Source organism: Passer domesticus, chromosome 2, assembly GCF_036417665.1.
Source record: "Passer domesticus isolate bPasDom1 chromosome 2, bPasDom1.hap1, whole genome shotgun sequence".
NCBI lineage: Eukaryota > Metazoa > Chordata > Aves > Passeriformes > Passeridae > Passer > Passer domesticus.
The window spans coordinates 71,538,442-71,564,815 of record NC_087475.1 but is presented as its reverse complement, the minus strand read 5'-3'; the positions used below and the strand labels follow the sequence as shown (position 1 = coordinate 71,564,815).

General features: G+C 44.5%; 2 protein-coding genes and 1 long non-coding RNA gene across 10 annotated transcripts in view; 2 read left to right on the top strand and 1 right to left on the bottom strand.

Moving 5' to 3' along the window:
* Positions 1-11,599, top strand: part of NUP58 (nucleoporin 58) — a 39,975-nt gene extending 28,376 nt beyond the window's left edge. For 4 of the 8 annotated variants that reach the window (XM_064409186.1, XM_064409183.1, XM_064409185.1 and 1 more), the window contains 2 exons: positions 643-738; positions 5,929-7,882. In XM_064409186.1, coding sequence (XP_064265256.1) covers positions 643-738; positions 5,929-6,098 — 266 coding nt within the window. In that variant the 3' untranslated portion in view covers positions 6,099-7,882. Of the gene's footprint in view, positions 1-642; positions 739-5,928; positions 7,883-9,449 lie in introns of those variants that run through there. The other 4 variants (XM_064409190.1, XM_064409184.1, XM_064409189.1 and 1 more) reach the window with 3 other exon arrangements.
* A 225-nt stretch (positions 11,600-11,824) lies between these two features.
* LOC135294220 (uncharacterized) lies at positions 11,825-18,893 on the bottom strand. Its single transcript, XR_010356371.1, has 4 exons — positions 18,614-18,893; positions 17,559-18,506; positions 15,860-16,322; positions 11,825-13,108 (listed from the first exon to the last, which is right to left on the bottom strand). It is a non-coding gene; the product is annotated as an uncharacterized LOC135294220 (long non-coding RNA).
* A 339-nt stretch (positions 18,894-19,232) lies between these two features.
* Positions 19,233-22,639, top strand: SHISA2 (shisa family member 2). The gene is made up of 2 exons (XM_064409181.1): positions 19,233-19,660; positions 21,744-22,639. The coding sequence occupies exons 1-2, from the start codon at positions 19,366-19,368 to the stop codon at positions 22,295-22,297; spliced, it is 849 nt and encodes a 282-aa protein (XP_064265251.1). The 5' UTR covers positions 19,233-19,365; the 3' UTR covers positions 22,298-22,639.
* The last annotated feature ends 3,735 nt before the right edge of the window (positions 22,640-26,374 follow it).

Below are 26,374 nucleotides of genomic sequence, written 5' to 3'. Positions count from 1 at the left end.
TTTGAAATTATGAATGTCAGTTGCAAAATCAACAGAATTGAATTTTGTCACAGCTGTACATTTATGGCTGCCATTTTATGATGATTTTTCACATTAAATGTTGCACAATTGGTTTCTGTTTTCTATTTAATCTATTTTGTAGTTTCCTAGATAAAGCTGATCCCTAATAACCTGGGAGGGGGACGACTCTCAATTAAGCCAAGTGTAAACTGAAGAAAATGCTTCCTCTGTTTTAAGTGTAATTCTTTTTTTTCTAGAGTTGTAGAGGAAGATTGTGACTTTCTGTAATAAGTCATGTATCTTGTATCAACATTTCTTAATTTTGGCTCATTTGGTTACCATGTCCTGCCAATCTAATGGCAATTCAATAGAAATTTCTTAAACTCTGACAGTACACACACCTGTTTTTATAATTTTTCCTTTACTCACTTTTGGATTTTGAAGGTAGTATTTTTCCAGTTTGCACTGTTTTCTTAACACAATGCTGTGTCAAGGATAAATACTCTTCAGACAATAATCTTAGGAGTATTTGTTTATCAAATAATGCTTAGAATTATGTTTGGGTTTAGAATACTCACCTAAAACCTATTGCTGTGTCTGTAATTTTTTTTTTGTTGTATGTCTTTACTATTATTCTACTAGGATTTGGAAGTAGCTCTGCCTTTGGAAGTAGTGCCACAGGAGCGTCATCATTTGGGTTTGGAACTACAAGTAAACCATCAGGAAGTCTAAGTGCAGGTTGGTTTGTTTCTTTTGAATTCAAAAATCAAGTTTATCTTAAAGCAAGTCTTATAATCAAACTGCTGCTCTCACTCCAAGAAATTTGTTGTTTAAAGTTGCGTGTGTATATCACTATCAACATAACTGTTCACTTGCTAGAGACACATTTTCAGGTAAGTTTTTGGGTTCTGTTAAAGGTCTCCTATGTAGACAATATTGACTGAGCATTAATGTTTCCCATTTCATGGTGTCTGTCCTAGTTGAGAGTGGAAGCAGGAAGATCACATGCAGCCTCATACACAGAAGAGCAGTGTCACTTGAATGCATTGGGATCAGTTACTGATTGAAATTAGGGTATAAATTAGTGACAAATATACTAGTAATTTGACTTACTATATTTACAAATAAAGTTAAAATTATTTCCTGGAAGCCCAGAGGTTTCCTTAAAAATATGTAAGTGCTTACTCTATTTGAATAGTAAGTTATATGTATTGTATTTCTGCATATATTCATAATTCATTTTATTAACTACTTTGAAAACATTTCTGTGGCAATTGAACTACACAGTACTCATTTACCTATTCTGGCTTCATTTTTTGTGGGGTGATAAAATATGGATGCTATTGCACCTTAACTCAGAAGTCTGAAATACAGCTGGCATCCCTATTTACCTTCTAAATAGGAATAATAGCTTACTAAGTTATTACTAAGCAAATAGCTTCTATAGTCTGTCTTGCAATCTTTTTTTCAATGGCACATTGAAGGAGGATCATGTCTCAAGAAAAATGTTTGATCAACTGCTATTAAAAGAAAACAGCACTTAGTGGCATTTACTAGGAAGCACTATGATTTGTATTCTGGATTCTCCTTGGTTAGTGATGAGTTGCTAGGCCTGTAAATACTTTAAGCTTTGCATTGTAAGGTGAAAATGGCTCAGTGAGTTGGCTGTGTAATATTTGTGAATGTTAACAACCTAATAGGTTCTTGATGGAACTCTTTACAGTATCTGGTGTCCAAGCATCAGCCTTCTTTTACTTAGTTCTTAATATGAGAAACGATTGGAAAACTTACACTGCTTATGGTTTTATCTTGTAGCCTATTGTTCCTGAGTCTATATTAAATAATATTGCAGTGTTTAAAGCTGCTGGATTACAAAGTTAGTAGTTTAGTTTTTAACATATTAAAAATAGAATTACAAAACTACTTGTATGGAGCAGTTGTCCATCACTAAGGACGTATCAAGCCAAAATAAATAACAAGAGTTAAGACTCTGTTGATGGTGTGCAGAGGCAATTTAGATACTGTTTCCCTTAAACCAGACTTTGTCATGGAGTCAGTGCCATTAGTCTCTTTTGCAAATGAAGGGATTGCACCCAGTTGTCAATTACCTCAAAAGAGTCTCAGCTACTTTCTGTAGCTGAATAAAACCAGGTGAAATGTAACTTCTGTCATTTTTTGCTTAGAAAATCAAGTGGTCATGAAATCCTTGTCTAGATGGGTTATGGAATAGAAATCACTATAAAAAATTTGGGAGCCCAGAAACACTAATTTTACCTTCTACATCCAAAACCTTATCTCATATAGCACCTGGATTGCATATTATCTTTAATTTTATTGAGGGTGTATAAATGTGTATAAATGGATTTGAATGATACCTGAGGCTAGCTAGGTTATATTTACTTATTTTAAATTCGTTGTGTGTCCTGTTTGTTAGGTATCATTTACAGGATCCTGAAAGCATATTCTGGTTTATCTTACAGTATAATGATTGCATCTTGTTTCTGAATCTATTTCTTTGAAAAAGCTAAGAAAGTGGGATGAATATGGGTTATGGGGTTCACTGTTGTTGCTGCTCGGGTTTAGATATTAGCAGTTAAGTATTTTCCCAGACTAATGTGTCTGGGAACACTAGGGTAAGTGTGTGTTCCAAAACACTGTTACAGGCTGCTTAGGCTGCCCAGCTCTCTGCAGTTTTTCCACCAGTTTGATCTTACCTTAAAACTATAATTATAGATCCCTAAATTGGTTCTGTGTTTGATTTTTATAAGTTAGGTTTAATTGCTTTAAAAGATGCAAAAATGTTTGTAGTGGTATTACTGCTCTTCTCTTTGTGTTTGAGGAGAAAATTCTGAGTCCTCTGATAGTCTTTGAGCATCTTCTAATAGTAGATTTGGCTTGGTCCAGGAATGGTTGTTGTGTTCATCAGCAGATGAAAAACAGAGAGCTTCAGTCTCCTTGCAGTTTCTTTAGTGGACACAGTTGTGAGATGGAACAGTGTCTCAGGCATCCCTCTGAAACACACAGATACTCTGGAAAGCTGATTGTAAAATAAGTCCCATTTAATTCCTACTCTTACTCATTTAATGGCAACCAAAAGGCTCATGTAGTGGGCTATTTTAAAGGACATTCAGACTCTCAAAGTAACAGGAAAAGGAAAAAAATCACCATTGAATTTATTTAACAATTTAATAAAATGTTAAGAGGAAGGGGAGTGTTCAAAGACAATTTTTGTGAAAATAGATGCTAAGTATACTTTGAAGATCTGCGTGGAAGTTCTTGTTGGAGACTTATTTTTATTGAAGAATTGCAGTCTCAGTAAATTAGATAAGAGATAATCAAGTGGGATCATGGTTGTATGCACTCATACTGCTGAAAAACAGACCTTAATATAATCTATGAGCAGCTTTTAGATAGAGAGGCTATAATAGATCAGTCAAAGCTGTTCTTGAAATACTTTTTGATCTAGAGCACCCATTGTGGTATGGGAGATGAAAGCAGGAATGGATTGCCATCTGATGAACTGCTGCTTCTCCCTGTAGTATTAAAATGATCCAAAAAATGCTGTTACGGGGAGGCGTGTACTCACCTTTGGCTTACCAAAGGTAAAGGGCTGGCAGAAGCAGAGATGCACAAACACAGTGAATAAAGTGTGATCATAACACTGTTCAGGCAGATGTGAGGCTGTGTCCTTGAAGGGCATGTTGTCATTTACTTCCTGAAAATCACTGTTCACACATAAATAATACTAATTTCAGCAAGGACATTTTTGATCACATTATACCTATGGTTCAAGACTTTGTGAGTCTTCCATCTAAACTGAGCTGTTCTGTGACTGATTGTCTTTTCTTGCAACAGAAGTAAGACTCAATGTATATCTTGTTTAAGTATTTTATCTTGAAGATTTTTCATTTGAGCATTCATGTTTAGGATTTGGTTTACTTCTAACAAAACTTGGTACCTTGGACTTGTTATGCTGCTATGTCAGGAGAAAACCATGCAGATGAATTTCACATCTGCCTTTGTATACTTTTATGGTTACCCTTAATGTCACTTCTTACATAACAGCTATTACTTTCCAAGATGTATCTAAATTAACAAGCATGTTCTCAGTCTTCTATCCCATAGTTTATGCATCTCTTATTGTAATATTACTCAAAAAAGTGTAGCCTGCCTTCCTTGCATGCTTCAAAATAATCCCTTTATCTAGAAGCAGCAAGGTGGAGGTAATTTATGAACACTTTACTCTTGCCCACCAAACTCCTGACACTACAGGTCACATGCAGCTTTACTATGAATGGCATTCATGATATTTTCTGTGGGAAGTGAGGCTTGCCTGTTATTTCACATACATGAAGTAAAAGGTCACTTTTTTTCACTCATGAGACTCCCTGATCCATCTTAGCTGGGATTCAGTCGTCACGGAAATGGGGTAACACTTGCATATGTTTCACCCCTTACATCCTAGGATGAGAGACAAATTAGCCCACAAAATTTAGACAAGACCCAAATGTCCACTATCAGTCACTATCATTAGTCACACTCTAGATCTCCACAACCATTACACTGACAATGAATTCTATGTAGGCAACTGCATGCTGTAAGACTGTGAGTTACTGGAATGCTGATAATGAATTTTCTTGACAAGATGACGTGTGTAACCCAAGTCCAGACATTGCAGGAGGAAGAGTTTCATGTTAGTATTTGAAGTAGTTCTTAATGCAGAGTGTCAGTAACAACTGAGAGAACAGAAGACATCAGGCTTGTGAGAGCTACTTTAGGATTCTGATGAGACAACCAGTTGGGATTTTATTTCTGTACTCCAGAAGTATTTTAGGCACTGAGTTGAAGATACTGATATGACCAAAGGATTGCTTCAACTGTCAGCTAGAGAACTAATGAAGCAATATAAAGTAACACATATTGAGAATATACTCTTTCTTGATTGTGAACAAGTCTCATTTTTCTTATTATCTTGTTTGCAGATTTTCATATACAACTTGTATGAAGCTCTTTGTTAAAATCTGAACTTGCTCGTGACTTATTATTTTGTGGTCTCTTGAGACAACAAAAAGTGAAGTTAGGAAGTTCTGCTTCTTAAAGCAATCTTTGAGAAATTTCTAGCATTCTCTAATAGTTGCAATTGTTATCTAAGTTGATTATGCATAATTGATACAAATTTATAACAGAAAGTGAAATGAGTTAGTGTTACTATTGCTGAAAATTGTAGGGGGACTTCTTCCAACTGATCTTGTTTCACAGCTGCACCATATGTTCAGTTTGTTTACCTTGATAGAAGAGGGTAGAAGAGTTAAAACAGCACCATTTGCTCAGCCAGTCATGAGTTTTTCCAAAGCTTTGTTTCCAGCACTGTTTTTTGGTTTGTCATAAGGGGTGTTTTAAATACAAACAGTCTGGCAAGGAGTTTTTGAGCCTTTTCTGCCTCACATTTAAGGGGTGGTCTGTGCCACGTGTGTAGGAGGAAGACTGAGCACTCCAACTCCAGCTTTGCCATTTCTCTGCTGTGAGGGAAGTGAGTGGTCCATGGTCCACCTGTACCTGCTGCCTTCCCTCCACCTTAGGAGTGGACCGCACGTTTATGCTGAGAACTTGAGGAATTGTGGTTCTTCTGTTGTACAATTTCAGTGGGACTTTTGTGTGCTCCTCTTGTATGGGTAATAGTATAATAGACTTGTGATTTAGGATATAATTGTTGGCACTCACTGAGGTAGTCTCTGTTAGTGCTGCATTATCCAAGTTGCCATGGCAAGTCTAAGTGCTCTAGCAATGTGATTTACCATTGTTGATCCACGTTGGTATAAAGTGTTACAACTGCTGGTAATAAAGTGGCTGCTGGTAAAACTTCAAGGAGAACAAATTTACAATCCTGATATAACTGATGTTTTAAAATATTTTTCCCTCCCCCATAAGGCTTTGGGAGCTCGACTACATCTGGGTTTAACTTCAGCAATCCTGGCATCACAGCATCAGCTGGCCTGACGTTCGGGGTATCTAATCCTGCATCTGCAGGCTTTGGGACAGGAGGGCAACTTCTTCAGCTGAAGAAACCTCCAGCTGGAAACAAGCGAGGGAAAAGATAGGCACCCCTTTTAGGGAGGGGGAAGAGCATCAACTTTCTTCATCTGAAAAGTCTATTTTTGTAGATTGATACATTAATTAAATTGCATCCCAGGAGATTTATAAAAATTTTGCTACTTTTCCCTAGTGAAATCATATTGAACAGCTATTTTCTTGTGAATAGAAACCCGTTTATGTATTTTTATTTTGGGCCCTAGTTTTAGAAATGTTCTATACTGCATTATTATTAAAGAATCTTGTAAAATCATCTATTTAACCTAATGTTAGTAGCAGAATATTTTTTGTTAATAAGCTTTATACCATATGAATATATGCATATTTGTTTTTTTGTACAGATAAAATATATTCTAGTACAAATACTAGAGTTCATATCTTCTGTTCCTGGATATGGCCTTTAAATCTACTTCAGGGTGTTTTTGTGTATATGGATGTAAATATATACAGTACAGTGCACACATCTGTGTGTATGTATGTGTATATATATATATGTATAAAACACAGATGTGCATACCTTCCCCCACAGACAGATCTCCTTTTCTTTGTGTGTTCTGTTTCTCCATGTTGCCCTATGGTCCCATATCTTGATGTTCCTAGGAATTTCAAATAGTGGGTCTCCAGGCTGTGTCATCATTGCTCCTGTGTTTTGTTGTTTAAAACCAGCTGAAATACAATGTTTACTATTTCATAAAGTTTGGTAGATAGTGGTTAGTAGCTGTTTTGGTTTTGTTTTGGTTTTTTTTTAACCTTTTTCTTGGCCCATTTAGCAGCCAACTCTAAAGAAGAATCTTGAGATTTTGACACAGACATTTCATAGGTAATGTTCCCAAACTGTTGGATTTTGTTTTTCTCCTGAGCTGAAGAGTAGGGCACTGCTGGGTTTAAGCTGAAAGCTCAGGATGCCTCAAGGTTTGTGTGCAAACAGAAGTTGTCAGGCTGGATGAGCTTTTCCCTGCATTTGGGAGAGATAAGATGCACTGTCCTAATGAAAACCCAAATTAAGTGTTACAAACCCAAATTGCTTCATGAGCTTCTCTTCAGCACTGCCTTAAAAGCAGTTGGGCATCTGCTTTTAAACAAGGTGTGGTACAGTAACTTGCTGTTCAAGAACAGAGGAGGGAAATTATGTAATTTGAAGGTTAAAGCTATTGCAGCAGTTACATACCGTAACATCATAGTTTGTTGTTCTGCATCTCCAATTTGGTGTGCACTAGGAATATCCAGGAAAATATCTTAAGAAGGAAATAATAGATCAATTGATTCTTTGCAAGTAATGATACCAGGTTGATGTGTGAGCATGAAACTTTGGAGCCAAGTTGATTTTATGTAGAGGTTTTGTCATTGGCTTTCTATTGTTAAAGTATTACTACCATTTTGTATGTTTTGGAAATGTCTGCATTCACCAGTGATTGCTCTTTGACAAATGTTTGGTTTGTCACTTAATCTGATAAAATTAAGGGAATCTGAGCACAGAATTCTTCACTTTTGTACTTGTATGTTATTGCATCTTTGTGAGCAGTCTCTTAGGAAGGGATATGTGTTTTTTTAAATGTCACAGAAAAATAAAGCTTATGGTTTATTTTGATTTCAACCTGTTTTTAAACTTTTACTGGGCTGCAGTCAAAACTGTAATGTTTGTATTTCTTTGTTACTGCTTTTTTTAATAGTTAATATGTTAAACCACTGGACTCTTATAATGTATTAATTTGTGAAACTAATTCTAAATGTGTACTGTTTGTCCATATGTGCAACTTACCATTGTGCAAACAATAAAACAATAATGCTGTGATCCTTGTAATACATACTTGCCTATCTGAGAAATCATTTTCTGTCGTTCTCCTGCATTATAGGAGAAACAAAAACCTCGTTGGCTAATATATAGAACTGTTCTTCCTGGAATTCATATAGTGCAGAATTGTTCTTGCTGAAGTTAGGGCCTTGATCCTGGATTGAAAGTGCAGAGGGAGAGGGGGTAAAGGGACATATTGTATTGTAGGGTTGTCTAGAATTTCTTCACAGTGCACAATGTAGGCCTGGATCATGGTGTGATGTAACACAGTATTGGGAATGGCTTTGTAAATTGGGAAACAGTCTGAGCTTCCTGGGTACCTGTCCTCCTTCTTTTCTGATGAAACAGCAGTTATGTTCTTAATTTAGCCTAAGTAAAAAACTGATTGTATAATAGAATAATCACATATATTAGTACAAACTGAAGTCAAAATGGGATTTGAAATAATTATATTCCCAGACTGTTACTTGGGTGGTTGAATTTTGCCATGATTTTTGGGCATCAGCACTGTAGACATTGTTTCAAATTTTTCACCTCAATATTATACTCTAATCATATTAACACATCAATTTAAAGGCGTGTTAATATGATTAGAGTGTAATATACTAATGCATTCAAGGTGTGGCCTGGTTTTCTACAAGGCAGGTTAAGAAGCTGACCTATATTTAAACACCATGAAACTAAATCAAGTCTAGATTATCTGTTCTGTAAAGAAAGAAAAGTCTGGTCTGGAAGAATGTTCAAGTCCATGTAGAAGACATGGTTTTCTGTTAGTTTGTGCCTTGTTGTACAGCTGTGGTATGAACTTGTGTATGTGACCTCTTTCTTTTACTAGAAGTAACTTTGTTTTTCCTTCAGCGTTCTCCCTACGATGAAGACAGCCGAAGGAAAGGAGCTGGGCCTTAGATTACTTAATTCAGGAACCTCTTTCTGATCCAGAACTTTTTGTGTTTGTGTGTGTCTCTGTTTCTGTCAAATCAGTTAGGTAGATACTACACTTAGCTACATCTTTCTTGTGGATTGTGAGAGATTGGAGATTGAAATAAGGTGGAGTGGGTCAGAGTTTATGCATCTTCCTCACCACAAAAAATCCAAATTCAGCTACACTCCCTCCATCTACATGTTCCTAACATAACTGCATTTTGGATCATGATTGCATTTATAGCATCGTTTTTTTAAAAATTGAAATAAGGTTCAAGAATACAGCTTTTGTGGCCTTTCTCCCCCCTGTTTGACGTCAGTGGTAATTCTTTAGTTATTTCCACTCCACTACTCATGAGGACAATGGTTGGATTATTTCTATTCATGTCAGCTCAGTTATGGTACTGGTTATATTTGGAATATGTCAGCAGAAGTACCTTGTAGAGTCTTAATGAGAAATTAAGAGTATCCATCAGAGCATAAATGCCTTATACACTATGAAAAGTTTGTTTTCCTAAAACTTTTTAAAGTTTCTGAGGACAAAAAACTATCTCTGTGCAAAAATTTCCAGCAACAAATTATGTAGTTTTGGGACTAACTGCTGGGATTGTGCTGTCAGGCTGTTTCTCTCTTCCCTCCTATTCAGTACCTTCCAGCACTGTGGCTGCTGTCTCCAGACACTGATGGATGGTTAAAGTATCATGGGCATTGACTGGTATGGAGTCTTGTGGAAATGGACACCTGGGTTTGGGGAGGGGCATGACATGGAGTTGATGCCTGCAGCAGCTTGGGAAGACTGTGGTTACCCACTGTGAGAAGTCCATGGAGCTCCAGCACAGCTGTGATGTTCCATCTCCACTCAACTGGTAGGTTCCTTCAAAGGAAATGGAGGTATGATGGGGATGGAGTGTGGGGAGAGGTGAGGGGATGTAAGGCACAGGGCTTACTGCTGTGAATGGCACGATTCCATTCAGGATAATTTTTTCTGAGCTCAATGTTGAATGTTCATCAGGTGGCAGGAGGCTGCCAGTTACGTACTGCCACCGCAGGACCCTTGTGGGAGTAGCTGTCATGCAGCACGTGCAGTGAGATGGTCAGAGACCTGCTGTGCCACTTAAAGAGCTGCAAGTCTGTGGGGCTGGATGGGGTCCACCCAAGGATACTGGAAGAGCTGGTGGAAGACCTGGCTGAGCTACTTTCAGTTGTTTACCAGCGGTCCCAGCTAACCAGGGAGGTCCTGGTTGAATGGAGGTCAAATGGGACACCTGTCTGCAAGAAGGGTCAGAAGGAAGATCCAAGGAACTACAGGCCTGTCAGCACAATCTCGGTGTTGGGGAAGGTCATGGAGCAAATCATCTCAAGTGCTATCATGTGGCATGTGCAGGACAACCAAGGGATCAGGCCCAGCCAGCAGGTGGGGTTGTGAAGGGCAGGTCCTGCTTGACCAACCTGATCTCCTTCTGTGACAAGGTGACAAGCTCAGTGGATGAGGGAAAGGTTGTGTATGTTTTCCGCTTGGACTATTGTAAAGCCTTTCTCCCACAGTGTCCTCCTGGAGAAACTGGCTGCTCATGGCTTGGACAGGTGCATTTGTACCAGCAGTAGCGTTGCCAGCAGGAGCAGGGCAGTGACCATCCCCCTGTACCCAGCACTGCTGAGGCCACAGCTCCAATCCTGTGCTCAGCTCTGGGCCCCTCACTGCAGGAAAGACATGGAGGGGCTGGAGCGTGTCCAGGGAAGGGCAACGGAGCTGGGGAAGGGTCTGGAGCACAAGTGCTGTGAGGAGCAGCTGAGGGAGCTGGGGGTGTTCAGCCTGGAGAAAAGGAGGCTCAGGGGGACCTCATCACTCTCTGCAGCTGCCTGACAGGAGGATGCAGCCAGGTGCGTGTCAAGTCTCTTCTCCCAGTCAACAAGTGACAGAACAAGAGGAAATGGCCTCAGGTTGTCTTAGGTCAGGTTTAGTTTGGATATTGGAGAAAATTTCTTAACTGAAAGGCTTGTTGTCAAGCACTGGAACAGGCTGCCTAGAAAAGTGGTGGAGTCACTATGCCTGGAAGTGTTCAGAAACAATGTGGGCTTACTGCTTAGGGACAGAAGTTAGTGGCTAGGTTAATGGTCAGACTTGGTCTTTTCAATCTAAACAGTTCTGTGACAAGGTATGTCACCCTTTGTTTCCTTGTTGTAAACATTTTCTGACACACTTTTTTTCTAAGGTGGTAGAATTTTGTTGAACTTCAATATTTGAACAATCCTTCTGACCCATTTGACTCCTGTTGCTAGGAGGCTTATTACTTAATGCTTTTTTCACTCCGCCTCAGGAATTTAATCTTTATAACCCATGGCTGCTGTTAAATGCCACAGTGAGGAGGTGAGTAAGCTGCATGTTTCATTAGCTTTGTTTTCTGTTTTCTCACGCTTTAGAAGTCAGGCAATTCTAGCTTATTATGAGCAGGTTATAATTAAGTTTGGAAGCTTCTACAAACTAGAAGAGTTCTGGTTTGATTTCCCTTTTGTTTGAGTATGAATCAGCCCTCACCAGGATAATGGGTCATTTCTGTTGAACAGTTGTATGGAAAACTTGGAATACATAGTCCTGTCCTAAATAGGTCAAAAGCTGAAGAGGCAAAAGATAGGTATGTTCAGTTAATGTTTTCTAGACTGATGGATTTATCTTTTTTTCTTTTCTCTTTGATACAGGGATCACTGTACGGCGTGTGCTTGGGTACCAGCGAGACAGCAGTTTATTAGAAAGTCGTGTAATTGCTTCCAAATTAAAGTTCTGATTAGAAGCTGGCATATAGCTCCTGTCTGTGCATTTAATATGGCACTTTGTGGTAACAGGATATGCTTCTGGGGTTATGATCATCCTGGCCACAAAAGAAAGCTAGGAGGATGAGGTTTTGATGAATCACTGTGCTCTACTAAAAAAGGAAAGAAACACACACTTGATGAATATTCAAAGTCAAGGATTCAAAATTAGACTTTATTATATGAAATGTGAAAAATACCATGTCCTCTTATTAAGGGGAGAAGGGGATAAATTCTCATGAGGGAAAAAATGGTGACAGGCAGCTTAAGTAGACTTCGAATTGAGTGAAACCTTGGGGGAAAAAGTATTCACAAGCTGTGTAGAGTTGGGTAGTTATTAACTCCAAGGTTAAGTACCTAAGTAGAAGCTACCCCAAAGTGAAAAAACACCCAAACCTTCTCATCCTGGTAATGGTGTTAGCATTCCTTGGCTGTTTGGGCTACCCGTATTTATTTATTAACATACACATAAAAGGAATCTAACCTTTGACCATAAACACTTTCACTGTGGTTCTGTCTGGGGATAAGGTAAGATCGATGTGATAAAGGTGTCCTTACTAGGAAAAAAAAGTCCAGTTTGCAGAGAGTGAGCCCAAATGCTAAATGGAAGCAATGGCAGCGAGCAGTTAGTAGTGTGGGGACATCACCATCTCACTAAACATTTGTGGCAATGTTCAGAGGAGTGATGGTGAGCATACCTGTATGTTACCACAGTGCTGCCTGTGTTTGGTGGAGCTGTGTGTGGCACAGCTCTCCAGAGCTTTGCCTCCTTTAACAACTACAGGCTTCTAATTTAGCCCTGGGTCAGACAAAGTGAATGGACAGAAGTGATAAGGAAGGTGCCAGCCTTAATGCCATGGAAACCAGTCTTAGTAATTCACATTATATGGGTCTCAAATAGGAATTGTCTTTTATCTTGTTTTATTTAGTTGCTGACTAAGGAGCAGGCAGATGTTCACATACCTCCAGCAGCCAAGCCAGAAGCAAGCCTTATTCCCAGGGACAGGGAGACCTTTGGCTGCTAGCTAAGCTTGTGTGGTATGGACCACAGAGCAAAGCTCTTACCTGATCCCGTGGTGGCAAAGAGAAGTTGGTGCTGGACACTGCTCTGAGACCGAAGAGGGAAAGCTTTTAACATTGCTTATGTTGGCTTTGGGTGTGATGATGCTGTCAGTGCCAATAGCAACCTCACACTTGTACTGGGGATGTGAAAAAGAGGCTGGAACTGCAGGAAGACTGTGGCAGCTTGTCGAAATTTAATGCAGTGGAGATGCAGGTCTAATACAAAGGCATTTTAGGTTCAATTTATACTTAGTAAAAATATTTAGCTAGAAATGCTCCTCTGAGTAGTTTGTTATTTTACACTTCAGATTTGTCACCTTCATCATCACCTCTCCCCATGGCTTATTTCTAGTGCTGCAGCAGCTGGTGCTTGTTGCTCTGTCATGGTGATACCCACGCTGGGGTGGCATCAGGGCTTGCCAGGCTTTGGAGCTGCTGGAAAATAGAGGGGCAGAAGAGATATGGGGGTAAGATCCTGGTCTCAGATAGATGGATGGTGATACCAGTCCACCAGTGACAGAAATAGTAACATAAAAAACCTAACACTGCTGCAGAGTGCTGGATGTATCACTTAAAGTTAGCCTTGGGAGGTGGAGGGAAGGGCAAAACTCCAAAGCCTCTTTGCCAGGCTACATAATTGTTGAGTAAAATAACAATTCAAGCAAATACAGTCGTCTTTACTTCTTTCCTAAGCAGTGTAAAAAATGTCCTGATCTAGAAAATATTCTCATAAATATTGTTAATTTTCCACAACAAGTTGCTGCTTCTTGCCTGTCTTGCAGTAATAATCCCTATATTAACCCCCAAACTGCAAATTTAGGTGCACTAAGACCTGTTGAGAAGAAGTGGTTTTTTTTCTTGCTGGAACCTCACTGATTTCACTGCACAGGCAGAAAGTGCAATAAAAGGCAACAGCTATGTAGTGATGCTATTTCTGCTATATGGTGCACAAATCCTTGTCTTGCACTAAGGCATTAGGAGATAAAGAACAGTACATTTCTGGTTTTAAATATCCTTAGTTTTCTCTTCCTGCATTTGATAAAATGCTCATGCTTTGTGTGCTCTGCATGGCATAAACTGAAGTGTGAATGTGGAAAATTCCTGTACTTTCCTGGGGTTTTGTGTTTTTTTTTAGTTTAAATAACTTTTTAATAACGATGCCTTGTCAAATTGGCCAGCCATACTGTGAGGGCAGACAGTGGGATGATGGATTTAGTCCACAAGTATGTCTTCCTCTGGTTTTTGTCTGTGGAGTGGAAAAAAAAAGACTAAAATTCTTTCCTTTGCTTGCTAGTGGCTGGAGTGGTTGGTTGGAGCAGAAGTAATAAATCAATTAGGAAACAGCATCCCTTTCAATTTGAAGCTGTGCACATCAGCTTTGTATCTGGGCTTTTGTATATTGTACAGCAATGTGTTGTGTCTGCAGCAAGTGGAAGCTCCAAAAATCAATGCACTAAGACTCGAGGGAGAAGAGCCTGACATTTGTATTAATCAAGGCTGTCTGGGTAGTTGGACAACGCTAACAAGCTCCCTAAAGCTCTGCTCCGACTGCGCTGTGTTGAAACCGGGGGACGTTTTCTGAGTGACAGCCTGCTCCTGCACTCGTGAATGTGTAGGGAAATGTCCCCCAGCACTCGCAGGCACTGTCACCCGCTCACCTCCCTTCCCTGCATGCCCCAGCCCCGTTATCAGGACAGCGGAGCATTTTGGAGCCAGACGGGCGATACGGGAGGTGTCTGTGCCGGCTGCGATAAGGCGGTGCCAGCGCTGATTGCCGCTGTCACTGCGGCGTGTGCTGAGCGAGCGCTCGCAGCAGGAGCGGAGCTGTGCCTCCTGGTGCGCTCGGTGCCGCTGCAGCCACTGCAGATTCACAGCCCGGCCCCCGAGGAGTGTGCTAGCTTCGTATCCCTTCTTTCAAAGCTATTTTTACAGTCCTTTGCCTCATTCTGTGACCGGGTTTGTTTTTTTTATTCCCTTGGGTCATCTTGATCTAATTATGCTCCAGGAAATGAGAGCCAATAAAAGAAAGCCTTTTGGTATGAGTACACGTGTATTTGAAAATGTAGATATTAAATATGTTCCCTAAGCAGAAATAAAAACCAGTCCAGCTTATGCAACCAATGCCACAATTGGAGTGGCTGTTTCCACCCTTAAATGTACTGATGGTGTTTAAATTATACTTGCCACAGTACACTAGCGTAAAAGGTACCTAATAACCAGGTTGGGAAGAAAAGCAATGGCTACCAAGGTAAGCTCATATGTTCTGGTAACTATCCTCACCTGGGAAATTGTGTTGGTATAATCTGTCAGTGCGGATTGCAATCTCAAATTCAACAGTTCTCCATACAAACTCCACAGTGGAGTTTCAGTCATGCTACCTTTCTCACTAACTTCACATGGGGGCAGCAAGGCATTACTTTAGCAGCAGGAAACATAGTTTTGCCTGAGAAGTGACTTTGCTGGGATAAATGGACAAGATGCAGGGATTTCAACTCCAAGGTGATTTGTTTCTAACTTAAAAAACCCTACAAGCAATAAAACAACCTGTTTTAAAACTAACTAACCCCCTGCATGATCAGAATGAATTCCTTTATTTTGTGTTACCAGGAAGAGGAATCTCTTTTGTTGAAGTGTACAAAAAGCAATAAAATCCATCTCTTTTGGTAAGCATGGCCTGACTTTTACATGTCAAGTAATCTAAACAATAGTACCATGATATGAGTTCTAGCTGAAAACTTCAGGCTATGTTTAGTTTACAGTTCTGATCTGCAATGCAGTGGACACAACAGTAGAGCCAAAGTAATTCCAGAATCCAGATTTTCAAGTTTCCTGATAAGGTTGCAAAATTGTTTGACAGTAATGATGTAACAGTAGGTATGTGAACCAAATGAAATGGGAAAGTACATATATGCCTGTTTGGCATCCAGGGCTGGGCAGTGGAAAGCAGATAATCTCACTTGCACCCAAGTGACAAGACCATCAAGAATGAAACTGGAAATTCCAAAGAGGAAAAGAAGACAGTATCCATCTGCCATCTAAACTTTCTCACCAATGGGTCAAAAAGAAAGAGAATAGGATTTGCTGCCAGTTTTGTGGTCTCTCTCTTAACATCAAGGGAATGTGACAAGCTACAACAGCATGGGTTGAAAATACCATAGGGAAAACAAAGCATCCCTAACCACTTACACACAGAAGCCACGGCAGCTTGGAGAGTCGTGTCACAGGGTTTTCCTTTTCTTAGCCCTAGGAGAGACTCCAACCAAAACAGAGATACAGAATAAGGTGAGAGGTCTGTGTTGCTGTGCTTTCTTGGAGAATTTGTAGGATAGAGACCCAAAGGGGAGGATAGGAACTGTTGTTTCTTACTTATTGTTATGGTTTCCACTTAGTTGTCCTTTTTCTTCTTTCCTTCCTGTCCAATGTGTGCTAGCCCTGACAAATGTTTGTGGTACCTTGCTGTGAATGCTCAGCAGCTGAGACCCAAGGTGGGGTGTCCTCATTTTCCCCTCTCTTGAACTGGGAGCTGTTCAGAATGAGAGATGTTCTTTTGTATTATCTCTCTTTTCGTGCCTTTCTTGTTTCTGTTGTCTTTTTTGAAGTAGGAGCTGGTGTATTTGTGAAGAACTTCAGCACATGAGGCATACCAGCCCTAGGAAAGCAAAGCACCATGCTCTGAAATAAATACTTTTGAAAAATTTCCATCTGGAGAGAGACTGTAATATGGGGAGAGACAGCTGGAGAGAGATGGCAAAAATGCCCTTGTTACAATAAGGAGAATGCCTGTCAATGCAGTGGCTGGGTGAATTTACAAGGTAAGCAGATATTGGTGTTAGAGAGACCCTTAAACATATCATGGCCATTATCCCACAGCAGCTCTGCCTCCAGGGATCAGCATCCAGGCTGGACAGTGGCACAGGCAGCTGTGCCACAGCTCTGTGCCCAGGCATGCAGGGGTGCAGGTACTGCTCTCACACTGCCAGTGCCACAGCTGGATGTTGGGTTCTGTAGATGCTGCATTTGCTGCCGATGGACTCAGCCCCTACACTGCTGCACAGGCAGTTTGCAGCTCCGAGTGTTAAAAATTTTGTGGAAAATGCACTTCACGTATTTCAGAAAACTAGCAGAAGTGCTTTTAAGTCTTATTTTCACTGCTCTAAGAGAGACAGTTTTTCAGGACTAGCAGAACAGCAGGTGAGTTCTTCAAATTCCCAAAAATAAAACATTTTATTTGCTTTCCTGAGATCATGCATTTGGCTGGAAAATGACAAAGAACATTTCTACTGACCCTCAGGCCTCCGAAAACTGTACCTGGTGGTAGTATTACAAATTCAGAGACTTGTAGAAAAAAAAATTAAAAGGAAGTTTAAGCAGATAATAGAGATTTGTAGACTATGTGATCATTTAGGCTTTAAAAATCTTTTCCCACTCTACCATCTAGATGTTATTTTAATTATATCTAAAAGCTGCACTATGCTTAGTTGGATGGGATGTGATGTGTTTGGTGTCCTACAAAATCTGGGACAGGTTTATTTTACACTGAAATAGATTGAACTAATATAAGGAGATTGCTTGACATGGGAAAGGGAGTGAAAAAGTCACAAAGTAGGAAAGACTTGCTATATTTCTGTGTTTCCACATATTTTGGTTCTGGATTTTTGCATGCTTTTAAATTTAAATCACAGGGATATTACCTGATCAGCTTGTAAAGACAGTGAAAAAAAACCACCCCAAACTCCACTAATTAGTCTATTGCTAAATAGGATCTAAAGCATTTTGCAAAGTGCCAAATGTTTTAAGTTTCACAAAAGCATAATGAGGTACACTATTATCTCTGCTGTTATCCAGGCAAGTGGAGACAAATCCTGAGCTTGAATATATAAAGTACCTGTTACAGATAATCTCTGCAGGGGATCTGGTGCTGGTATTTTGTTATGATCAAGACTCCTAACTTGGAGTAAAGATTAGATTAGATAGTCTGCTTTCCACCTCTCTTCTCATAGTCTGGTTTTGCTATTGAAAGAGAACCACCTTACTGAGTATCAGTGAACCATCAACTCAAAGGATGGGACTGGGAAAGTATTTTGCTTGCCACGTATAAAAGAATCAAGAAGCTGCTTTTCTTATTACGAAAATGTGTGTCTAACCCAGATTTAAGGAAAATGATCTCGTAGGAAGACCTCTGTGAATGTAGGGATTTAACAGCTGCTGTGCTGTCACTTGTGGCTGCCAGACATCCAAAGACAGGTCACTGGCAGGAGCTCATGGTTCTAATTCCTTCCCCAGGCAATCAATCCGCTTCCCTCCCTGTGCCCCGTCGCTGATGGGGGTGTCTTGAGCAATGGGTGCTGTGGGGGATGAGTGTACAAAATCTGTCACTGTCCAGGACTGTCTGGGGTGGGCTCCTGGTGCTGGAGCTGACAGCTCTGGGGAGCTGCCGCTCAGGTTTTGAGATGGAGCACCTCAGACCCCACCGGCTGAATCACTGCCAGTTTCTTCTCGTTCACCCAGCTGGACTGACTGGGTGATGGAAAACCTGTCGTGCTGCAGCCCCATTTCCACCTTGGTAAGCAAACTTTTCCAAAGGTTAGCTGCTCCGTTTACTAATCCTGTCTGAGGCAGGTCAGGCTCGAGGTGCGTGGGACCACCTCTCACCCTGCCCTCGCAGCAGCACGGCCCCGGCCCTGGGCTGAGCTGGAGAAGGGCCACGGCTGGAGAAGAACTCCCTGGGAGCAGCAGCGAAGGTGGGGAATGCATTTACCGGCTCCCTGATTTGACCAGAATCTGGGGCTCCAGAGCAGCCGTTCAGTGAAAGCCCGTAGCTGTCAAACGCTGGCTGAAATGAGAACAAAAGAGGGGATGAAGATGGAGGGAGAAGGACAATAACTAAAATAAAAAAGAAAAGCTTGAAGGAATGAGAGAAATACACAACTTTGCAGTCACCTTCCTCCCAGTGATTTGCCTTTACAGCGGAATTTAAAACCAGTGCCACTTATCAGAGCTTTCGTGTTTGTGCCTTTTTCTTAAAATAAGAAGTATTTTTTTACTTGATGTAATGCATTGTAAGTCAGAGTTGTGCTTGGCGTCACGACAGCTGTCTCACAGGGAACGAGAAACCACAGACTTTTCTGACACTTCAGCAGCTGAAGGTGCATCCTTGTGCCCGGCACTGACATGTAAGAAGTCGTGAGGCTCGGGCTGTTTCGGGCGGCGGGGCCGTGTGGGACGGCCGCTCCCCGCGCCCCGGGACCGCCCCGTCGGGCGGGGCGGGGCGGGCGCATGCGCGCTGCGCCGCCCCCACCGCCTATAAGAGCGGGCGCGGCGCCCCCCGCGCCGAGCGGGCGCGGTGCCGGACGGGGCGCACCGAGATTCGGGCAGCGTGGCCTCGGTGCCCCGGACCCGACAGGCTCCGTCCGTGGAAGGATCGCGGGCTCCCGCCGTCCCTCGCCCATGGGCGCGGAGGAGGGGGCGGGCGCGGCGAGGCGGCGGGGAGCGAGAGCGGAGTAGCGGCGCCCCCGGCTCCGCCGGTGCGCCCCGGGCGGCGACTCCGAGGGCCGGCCCCGGGCATGCGGCGGCGGCGGCGGGACCCGCGGCCAGAGTCCCCGCAGCGCGGCGGCTGCCTGCCCCGGGGGGCCGGGCGGCGCTGCCCCGGCGCGGGGGGGCCCTGACGGAGCGGCCGCCCCCCCGGCGGCGCCATGCGGGGCTGGCTGCTGCTGGCGGCGCTGGGCTGGCTGCTGCCGGCGGGGGCCGCGGCCAGCGGCGAGTACTGCCACGGCTGGCTGGACGGGCAGGGCGGCTGGCGGGACGGCTTCCAGTGCCCCGAGCGCTTCGACGGCGGCGACGCCACCATCTGCTGCGGCAGCTGCGCCCTGCGGTACTGCTGCTCCAGCGCCGAGGCGCGCCTGGACCAGGGCGCCTGCGACAACGACCGGCGGCAGGGCGGCGGCGAGCCGGGCCGGCCCGGCAAGGACGGCCCCGACGGCGCGGCAGGTGAGGCGGCAGGCTCGGCCGGGATGGCCCCGGGGGTGCCTGCGGCTCCGCGGGAGCCCTCGCGGGCTTGCGGCGATCTTCTCGCCCGCCCCTTCCCCCCTTGCTGCCGGTTTCCTCTCCGTCGAGTCGCGGGGCAGGACGGACGGACGGACGGGCTCGGCGCTGGCCGGGCCCGGCGGCCGCTCTTAGTCGGGGAGGAGTGCCGCAGCTGAAGGCTCCTTTCCCGCCCTTAGTGCTGGAAATCCCGGCCAAGTCTCTATCAGAGCAGGGGACAGCCCTCCCCTGGGTCCCGGGCCAGCCGGCTCGGCCTGGCACGGCTCTGCCGCCGCTTTGAACGGGCTCCTCAGCCGTGGCTGAGCTCCCCTTTGAAAAGGCAAGGAAAAATGAGACGACCCCTATGAGCAGATCAGAAAAAGTAACAGGATATTTCAAAAGGACTCTGGCTGGTCCCCACTGTAATTGTGTATGTTCTTTCAGCTCTGATATCCCCACTTAGGACTGGTTTTACAAGATTGAATTTCAAGGATAAACTCGTCTTTCTACTGCTGTTTAAAAAAGCCCCGGTGGCTCCCCAGCACCCTTGCTGCCATCCACACATGCTGAGTGCAGGAGAAGTAGCCCGAAGTGATGTTATAATTAGGACAGATTTACTCGTGGAAAACTTGCACATTACAGTGTGGAGCAAGTGCGTGCACCTGCTCGAGAGCTGCTGTAGCGCCAAGCGCAGAAGTGGAGATGATGTTTTACAGCCTTTTGTTTAAAAGTACTAAAGTGATGGAAGAAAAGTGGCCTTTTGGTTATAACTCCTTCATCTAACCAGCTGTGCCAGGAAGTATTCTGACTTGAGCAGACAGATAAACCCCCCCCCGCCTCTTTGCAGTTCTGAGAACAATGCATTTTTGTAGCAATTTTTTTATTTAAAATTTATTGCTTTGCAGGTTTGGGAGCCATTGCCCTGTGCTGGCACTGATTAACTTGCAGGTCATTAGCAGTGGCTGCCTCAGCAGGGTCAGACAGGGTCAAGCAGGGATCCGTAGCCCTGCCTAAGTCTTGGAGCTGCCAGGTTTTGGTGGAAATGATGAACTCCAGGCATGTTTCTGAGAGCATTCACAAGCACTGAAGGGAGACACCTTCCCTTTGTTATTTGTTGATATATCCATGCAGATTTCTTACTGAGGCAGAGAAAAAAGCTTTATCCCTGGCACTGCAGAATGGATTATCTCAGTTGGATAGAGCATAGAGCATGGTGCTTGTGTAACACCATTGTGGCTCTGATCCCTCTATGGGCCATTCACTTAAGAGTTGGACTCAATGGTTTTTGTGGGTCCTTTCCAACTCAGGGGTATTCTGTGAAATCTGTACTTGTAGCACAGATTCTTCCAAGGATGATGTTTACCATCCTTGGTGGCTCCTGATGCTACCAATGAGCATCATCCATACTTTGTGCTCCCACCCCTTGCCCACCCTCAGTCCTCCTGCCCTGATGTCCCATCATTAGGCCTCACAAGGAGGAACGCTGCCCCTTTGGAGCATGGTGCTGTCTCTGCACTGTCTGCTCTGTGGTTTCTCCCTGAACCTAGGGCTGTAGTGCAGAACATTGGTCCCCAGAGTTGTGAGGTGTCAGAGGCCCTGTGACTGCTGTCTGTTTGCCTGGCTGTCACCCTGCCCCAGCCGGCTGACAACAGCCAGAGCAGGCTGGCGATGGAGAGGGATGTCCTGGGGCACCAGGGTTTGACTATCCCGTGATCCTGAGCCCTCAGCAGGGGTCCTGCCTCAAAGTGTCTCCCTAAGGCACTGTTCAAACCCAGCTGTATCCTGCCTGATTGTTCTAGTGGGGTGTATTGGAGACAGGATTTGATGAAATGTGGAGCAGTGGTTGCTGTGAACTAGACCATCATCAATAGGAGGAAAATTTAAGCCATTGGGTTTAGCAGCCCTTTTCATCATTCTGGCATAAAAAGCTCTGCTTGTGTTGACCTGTGCTGGGAGGAGGTGGGCTCTGCTTGGATGAGTGGGAACTTCTGCAGGAGCTGCTGAGGTTAGTCCTTGGCCCACAGTGACAATGTTTTCCTTGCTGTTGCAGTGCCCATCTACGTGCCGTTCCTTATCGTGGGATCTGTATTTGTCGCCTTCATCATCTTGGGGTCGCTGGTGGCAGCTTGCTGCTGCAGGTGCCTGCGGCCCAAGCAGGAGCCCCAGCAGAGTCGAGCCCCTGCGGGCACCCGCCTGATGGAGACGATCCCCATGATCCCAAGTGCCAGCACCTCCCGGGGCTCCTCGTCCCGCCAGTCGAGCACGGCTGCCAGCTCCAGCTCCAGCGCCAACTCGGGGGCCAGAGCTCCGCCAACGAGGTCCCAGACCAACTGCTGCCTGCCAGAAGGGACCATGAATAACGTCTACGTCAACATGCCCACGAACTTCTCGGTGCTGAACTGCCAGCAGGCCACGCAGATCGTGCCGCACCAGGGCCAGTACCTGCACCCGCAGTACGTGGGCTACGCCATGCAGCACGACTCGATGCCGCTGAGCCCCGTGCCCCCCTTCCTGGACGGCCTGCAGAGCGGCTACAGGCAGATCCAGTCCCCCTTCCCACACACCAACAGCGAGCAGAAGATGTACCCGGCTGTGACTGTGTAGCGCTGACGCCCTCCCCTCCCCATCCCCACCCAGCCAATTTTAATATCTGAACTGAACGGAGGAGAAAGACTTCCTTGGAACAAAGCTCCCAGAACACCACTTGTAAATAATTTTGAAAGGCTCATGCATGTCAGACAGTGTTTATAAACCATTTATTTTCATCGGGGTCTGTTGCCAGGAACTGTAAGGATGATATCTCGGAATTAACGTTGCCAGATACGCTCTCATTCCAGCGCGTGATTTACAGTGGCGAAGGATTACGCTGGAAATGCATATGTATTTCACATCACTGTACTCACGAGATAAATGTCGGAGCCGTAAAGTGCCCTTCAGGTATGACATGGTCACAAGTATTTGCCTAATTAATTCTAGGAAGAGTTTTGTTACACTGTACAAGACCGCAGTACTTCAGAAACCTCTCTGCTCCCAGCTCCGTAATGACATTTCCCATTGCTTTACAGACAATCACAACTGAGAGCCGAGCAGTGCAATCCTTCTGTGCCCAGCCACCATGGCTTCTTACACACACCCGCTTTGGGGTGAAATGCCACCAGAAGCTTGGTCTTGCAAAGACCAATTTTCCTTGTATTATGTTGGAATTGGAAGAGTGAATTATTCTGCTCTTCTTTCCAGTGCACTTGAAACCCTTCTTGATTTGGTTTTGTGTCAAGGTCAGGACCCAGTAGTGGTTTGCACAGACTTTATCTTTTTGAACATTTTACTAAAACCAGAGTATGAGGTGCTTGCTCTTTGTGACACTCAGCAAAGCTTTTGGTACAGCTGGCAGTGTCTGAACTGAACCTGCCTTGGCAGAGAAAGGTCAGACTGTGATTCCAAACATGCTTGATTTAACCTCACTTCCCATGAAACAGGAAACCCGTGTGAATGCCCACAAAGGTGTCAGCCCCAAAGCCTGCTTGCCCTGGAGTCTGCCTGTAGGAAAATGGACTTTATCTTGTCCCCATGAGCCCATTCTGAGTCCCCTGCCCTACCCCGTGGGAGTGGGAGAGTGTTACACAGAACCCAGCTGGGATGCGAGTGGGTTGGTGGAGGTTTGAAATCCATCTGCTTTTCTTCTTTATCCTTGGCAGGGGACTAGGGAGGCACAGCTGTATTTAAAAATAAGGAAAAAGGCCCAAGCAAAGGGCAAAGGTGCTTGTGGTGTCAAGAGGGTCATGGAGGTGGTGAGATGCAGACAGCAGGGACATTTTACACTGGAGCTGTTGGCTCTGTCCTGCTTTGCTTCGTCTGGGGAAAACACCTCTCCAGTTGAAGAGGCAACAAACAATCAGATCATTCTAATTATATCACCCTAAATGCAGAAAAGTGAGGCTGGTTTTGTCTCTTAAAAAATGTAGCCTCTGCATTTCTATCCATTTGCTCCTCAGCCAAAACAGTGCAGCAGAAGACTTGAGGCCCTGTGCAAAACCCAAGCAATTACTGTAGCCAGACCAGCGATGACACCAGGTTTCTTATTGTCTGATGCTGTATCAATATGTAGCAATAACTGTGGTGCTGTGTTTTGTATGTCTGTTTTTAAATGACACAGAAGGTGCAGATGCATTGCCAAACCCAGTGGTTTACTCATAAACACGCCACACACAGGCAGTCTGCAGCAGGCAGCCATGGTTTGGCCACTGACACGGGGAAATGAATAGGTAATTTATCCCAGATCTGTTGTTCCTGGCTGTGATCTCCCAGTCAGTGTGCAGGATCTGGACAGAAAGATTGGTTTGTGAGACCTGGCTTCCTCTCCAGCCAGGCTGGGTGTCTTTGGGAAGGCGGCTGCTGGAGGTGTCGGATGCTGTGCAACTCGGGGATCTTCAGGGCAGTGGGTGCTGCCCGGCTTCTGAAGGACCCCCTGCACTCTCTGGTCTCTGGGGGTGTAGGTTTCTACCTGCCCACGTTGCAGTGGGGTCACACTGAGCTGGCATCAGGCACAGCTCTCTCTGCTTCCCCGGGAGCAGGAGGTGCTCGGCCCTGGTGAGCCCTGGTCCTGTGCCCAGCTGTGAACCAGGTCAGCTCCCCCCACTGCCTGCCTTGCACAGGCCCTGGCAAGGACACCTCCTCTGACCTACGGAATTCAGGTGAATCTTTGTATATTGTTTACTTGTTAAAAAAAAAAAAAAGAATAAGTTAAATTTAAGTCTGTAGAAATTAATTTACAACTGAAGGCAGAGAAACCCGAGCTCTAATAAAAGGAATTTTGTGAGATGTGGTGTTTTTTTTAATGTCATGTACAATAATGTAAAACCAATGTTACAATTTGATATAGCTTTTAAATCTCTGAAAGAGCACTTGCTTTAAAGTGTTTCTTACAACTGAAGAAAAAAGCCCCCTTTGTTTCTTAATAAATACTTTATGGTGTGACTTTGGTTTTGTTTGCTTTGTCATAGGGTTTTTATTTTTTTAGTTAATGCTTTGCTTTCCTGTGTCTCCAAAAGAACATCTGACCAGCCCCCTCTGCAGACTGGCAAAATCAAAAGTTTGAACTTTTTGCTGTGTTTTTAAAGAATAACAGTAAACCCAACAACTTACACCCTGTCTGAACAGGGTGCTGCAGGGGGGCATGTTCTGAGGGGATGTGTTTGGAGAGATGGGGTGCAGGGAGATGGCATCTGAGCATCAGCTGAGTTGGGGATCCCTCACCTCTTGGGTGGCTGGGCAGCAGTGGTGGGAGTAGGATGGGCCAGAGCCTGTGGGCTCATCAAGCTCCCTCTTTTCAAAGAATGCCAAATACTCTGCAGCAAATGGCATTTTCTGAGACTTTTAGTTTCAGTTGGATTCACATTTACCAGCTGAGCATTTTGAGTGTTTAACTCTCAGTAAGTGACTGTGCTGTCCCCACTGTCTTCTGCATGGGGACCCTTCTTGCTAGAGCAAACTCCATCCTCAGAAGAGACCAGAACCAAAGCCCTGTTGTGCCAGGGGGCAAAGCTCAGTCTGGGATGAGGCCACTTTGCCTTCCTGGTGTTTGCTCCCTCTTGCTGCTGGAGATGCTGGCATTGCACTCTGTGGGCAGGTGGGTGGCTGGAGGAGCCTAAAGGGCACGGACAGGAAATTGGGTGATTGTTGGATCTGCATGTTTATGACTTTAAAAAGTAGGGGAGAAAAGTCTGGGAAAAACATCGCCTTGGTCAGGCTCTACATAGCACATTCCAAAATGCCACAGCTTCCTGGTGTTTGGGGGAGGTGAGGTAGCAAGGCTGGAAGCAGAAAGCTGGCAGGGAAGGAGGGGGTCAGCCATGGCTGGGAGCAGATGTGCCGAGGTGCCGAGTACCGTGCAGCAGGGGAGGCCAACAATTTGTGTTAAAACTTTTTCTTGTGTTTTTATCTGCGGAGTTTCTTTGCCCTTGGCAGATGTTTTCTTTTCGTGCCGTGCCAGAGTTGGTGTGCACAGCAAGCAGTGCTGAGGTGGGGAAAAGCCAGCAAAGCCCCCACAGGCTGGGCTGCTGCTGGCTGCCCTGAGCCCACCAGGCTGCTGGTGTCCTCACAAGGGGACCCGAGGCACAGCGGTGCCCTGAGGTGGCTGTAGGCAATCCTGTGCCCAAAATCTTGTGCCCAAACCACTGAGCCATGCAGAGAAGAGCAGGAAAGCATCGCCAGTGACGGGATCCCCTCAGCACATACATGGAGAAACACTCTGGGATGTCTCCCTCTGAGCTGGGCACGTCAGGGGACAGAGTCCCTTAGCAGGGGCTTGTGTGGCTCTGTACAGCTGCCACCAGCTGTGCCACGGTCATCAGGGCACAGAGGAGGCTGGTGCAGTTCGGGGCCAGTGCTCACATGTGGCCCACGATGGCCAAGGGGAGCAAGCCAGGGAGCAGGTCTCAGCTCAGCACGTTAACCTCAGCACCTCCTTGCAAAATATCTCATTTGCTGCTCACTTTTCCTGGTCTTGCTGGAGCTCTTCTCCCTCCAGATTTTCTGCTTTTCCACTCTTTTGCTCCCACTGAAGTTATTATTAAATATTGTTCCCCACATGTATTCCCTTTTATTTTTCCAAGCTGAATCTCATTTTATTGTTTCCTCCTCGTATTTCCTGCTTCTCAGTAGGGCCCTTTGTAATATTTCTCT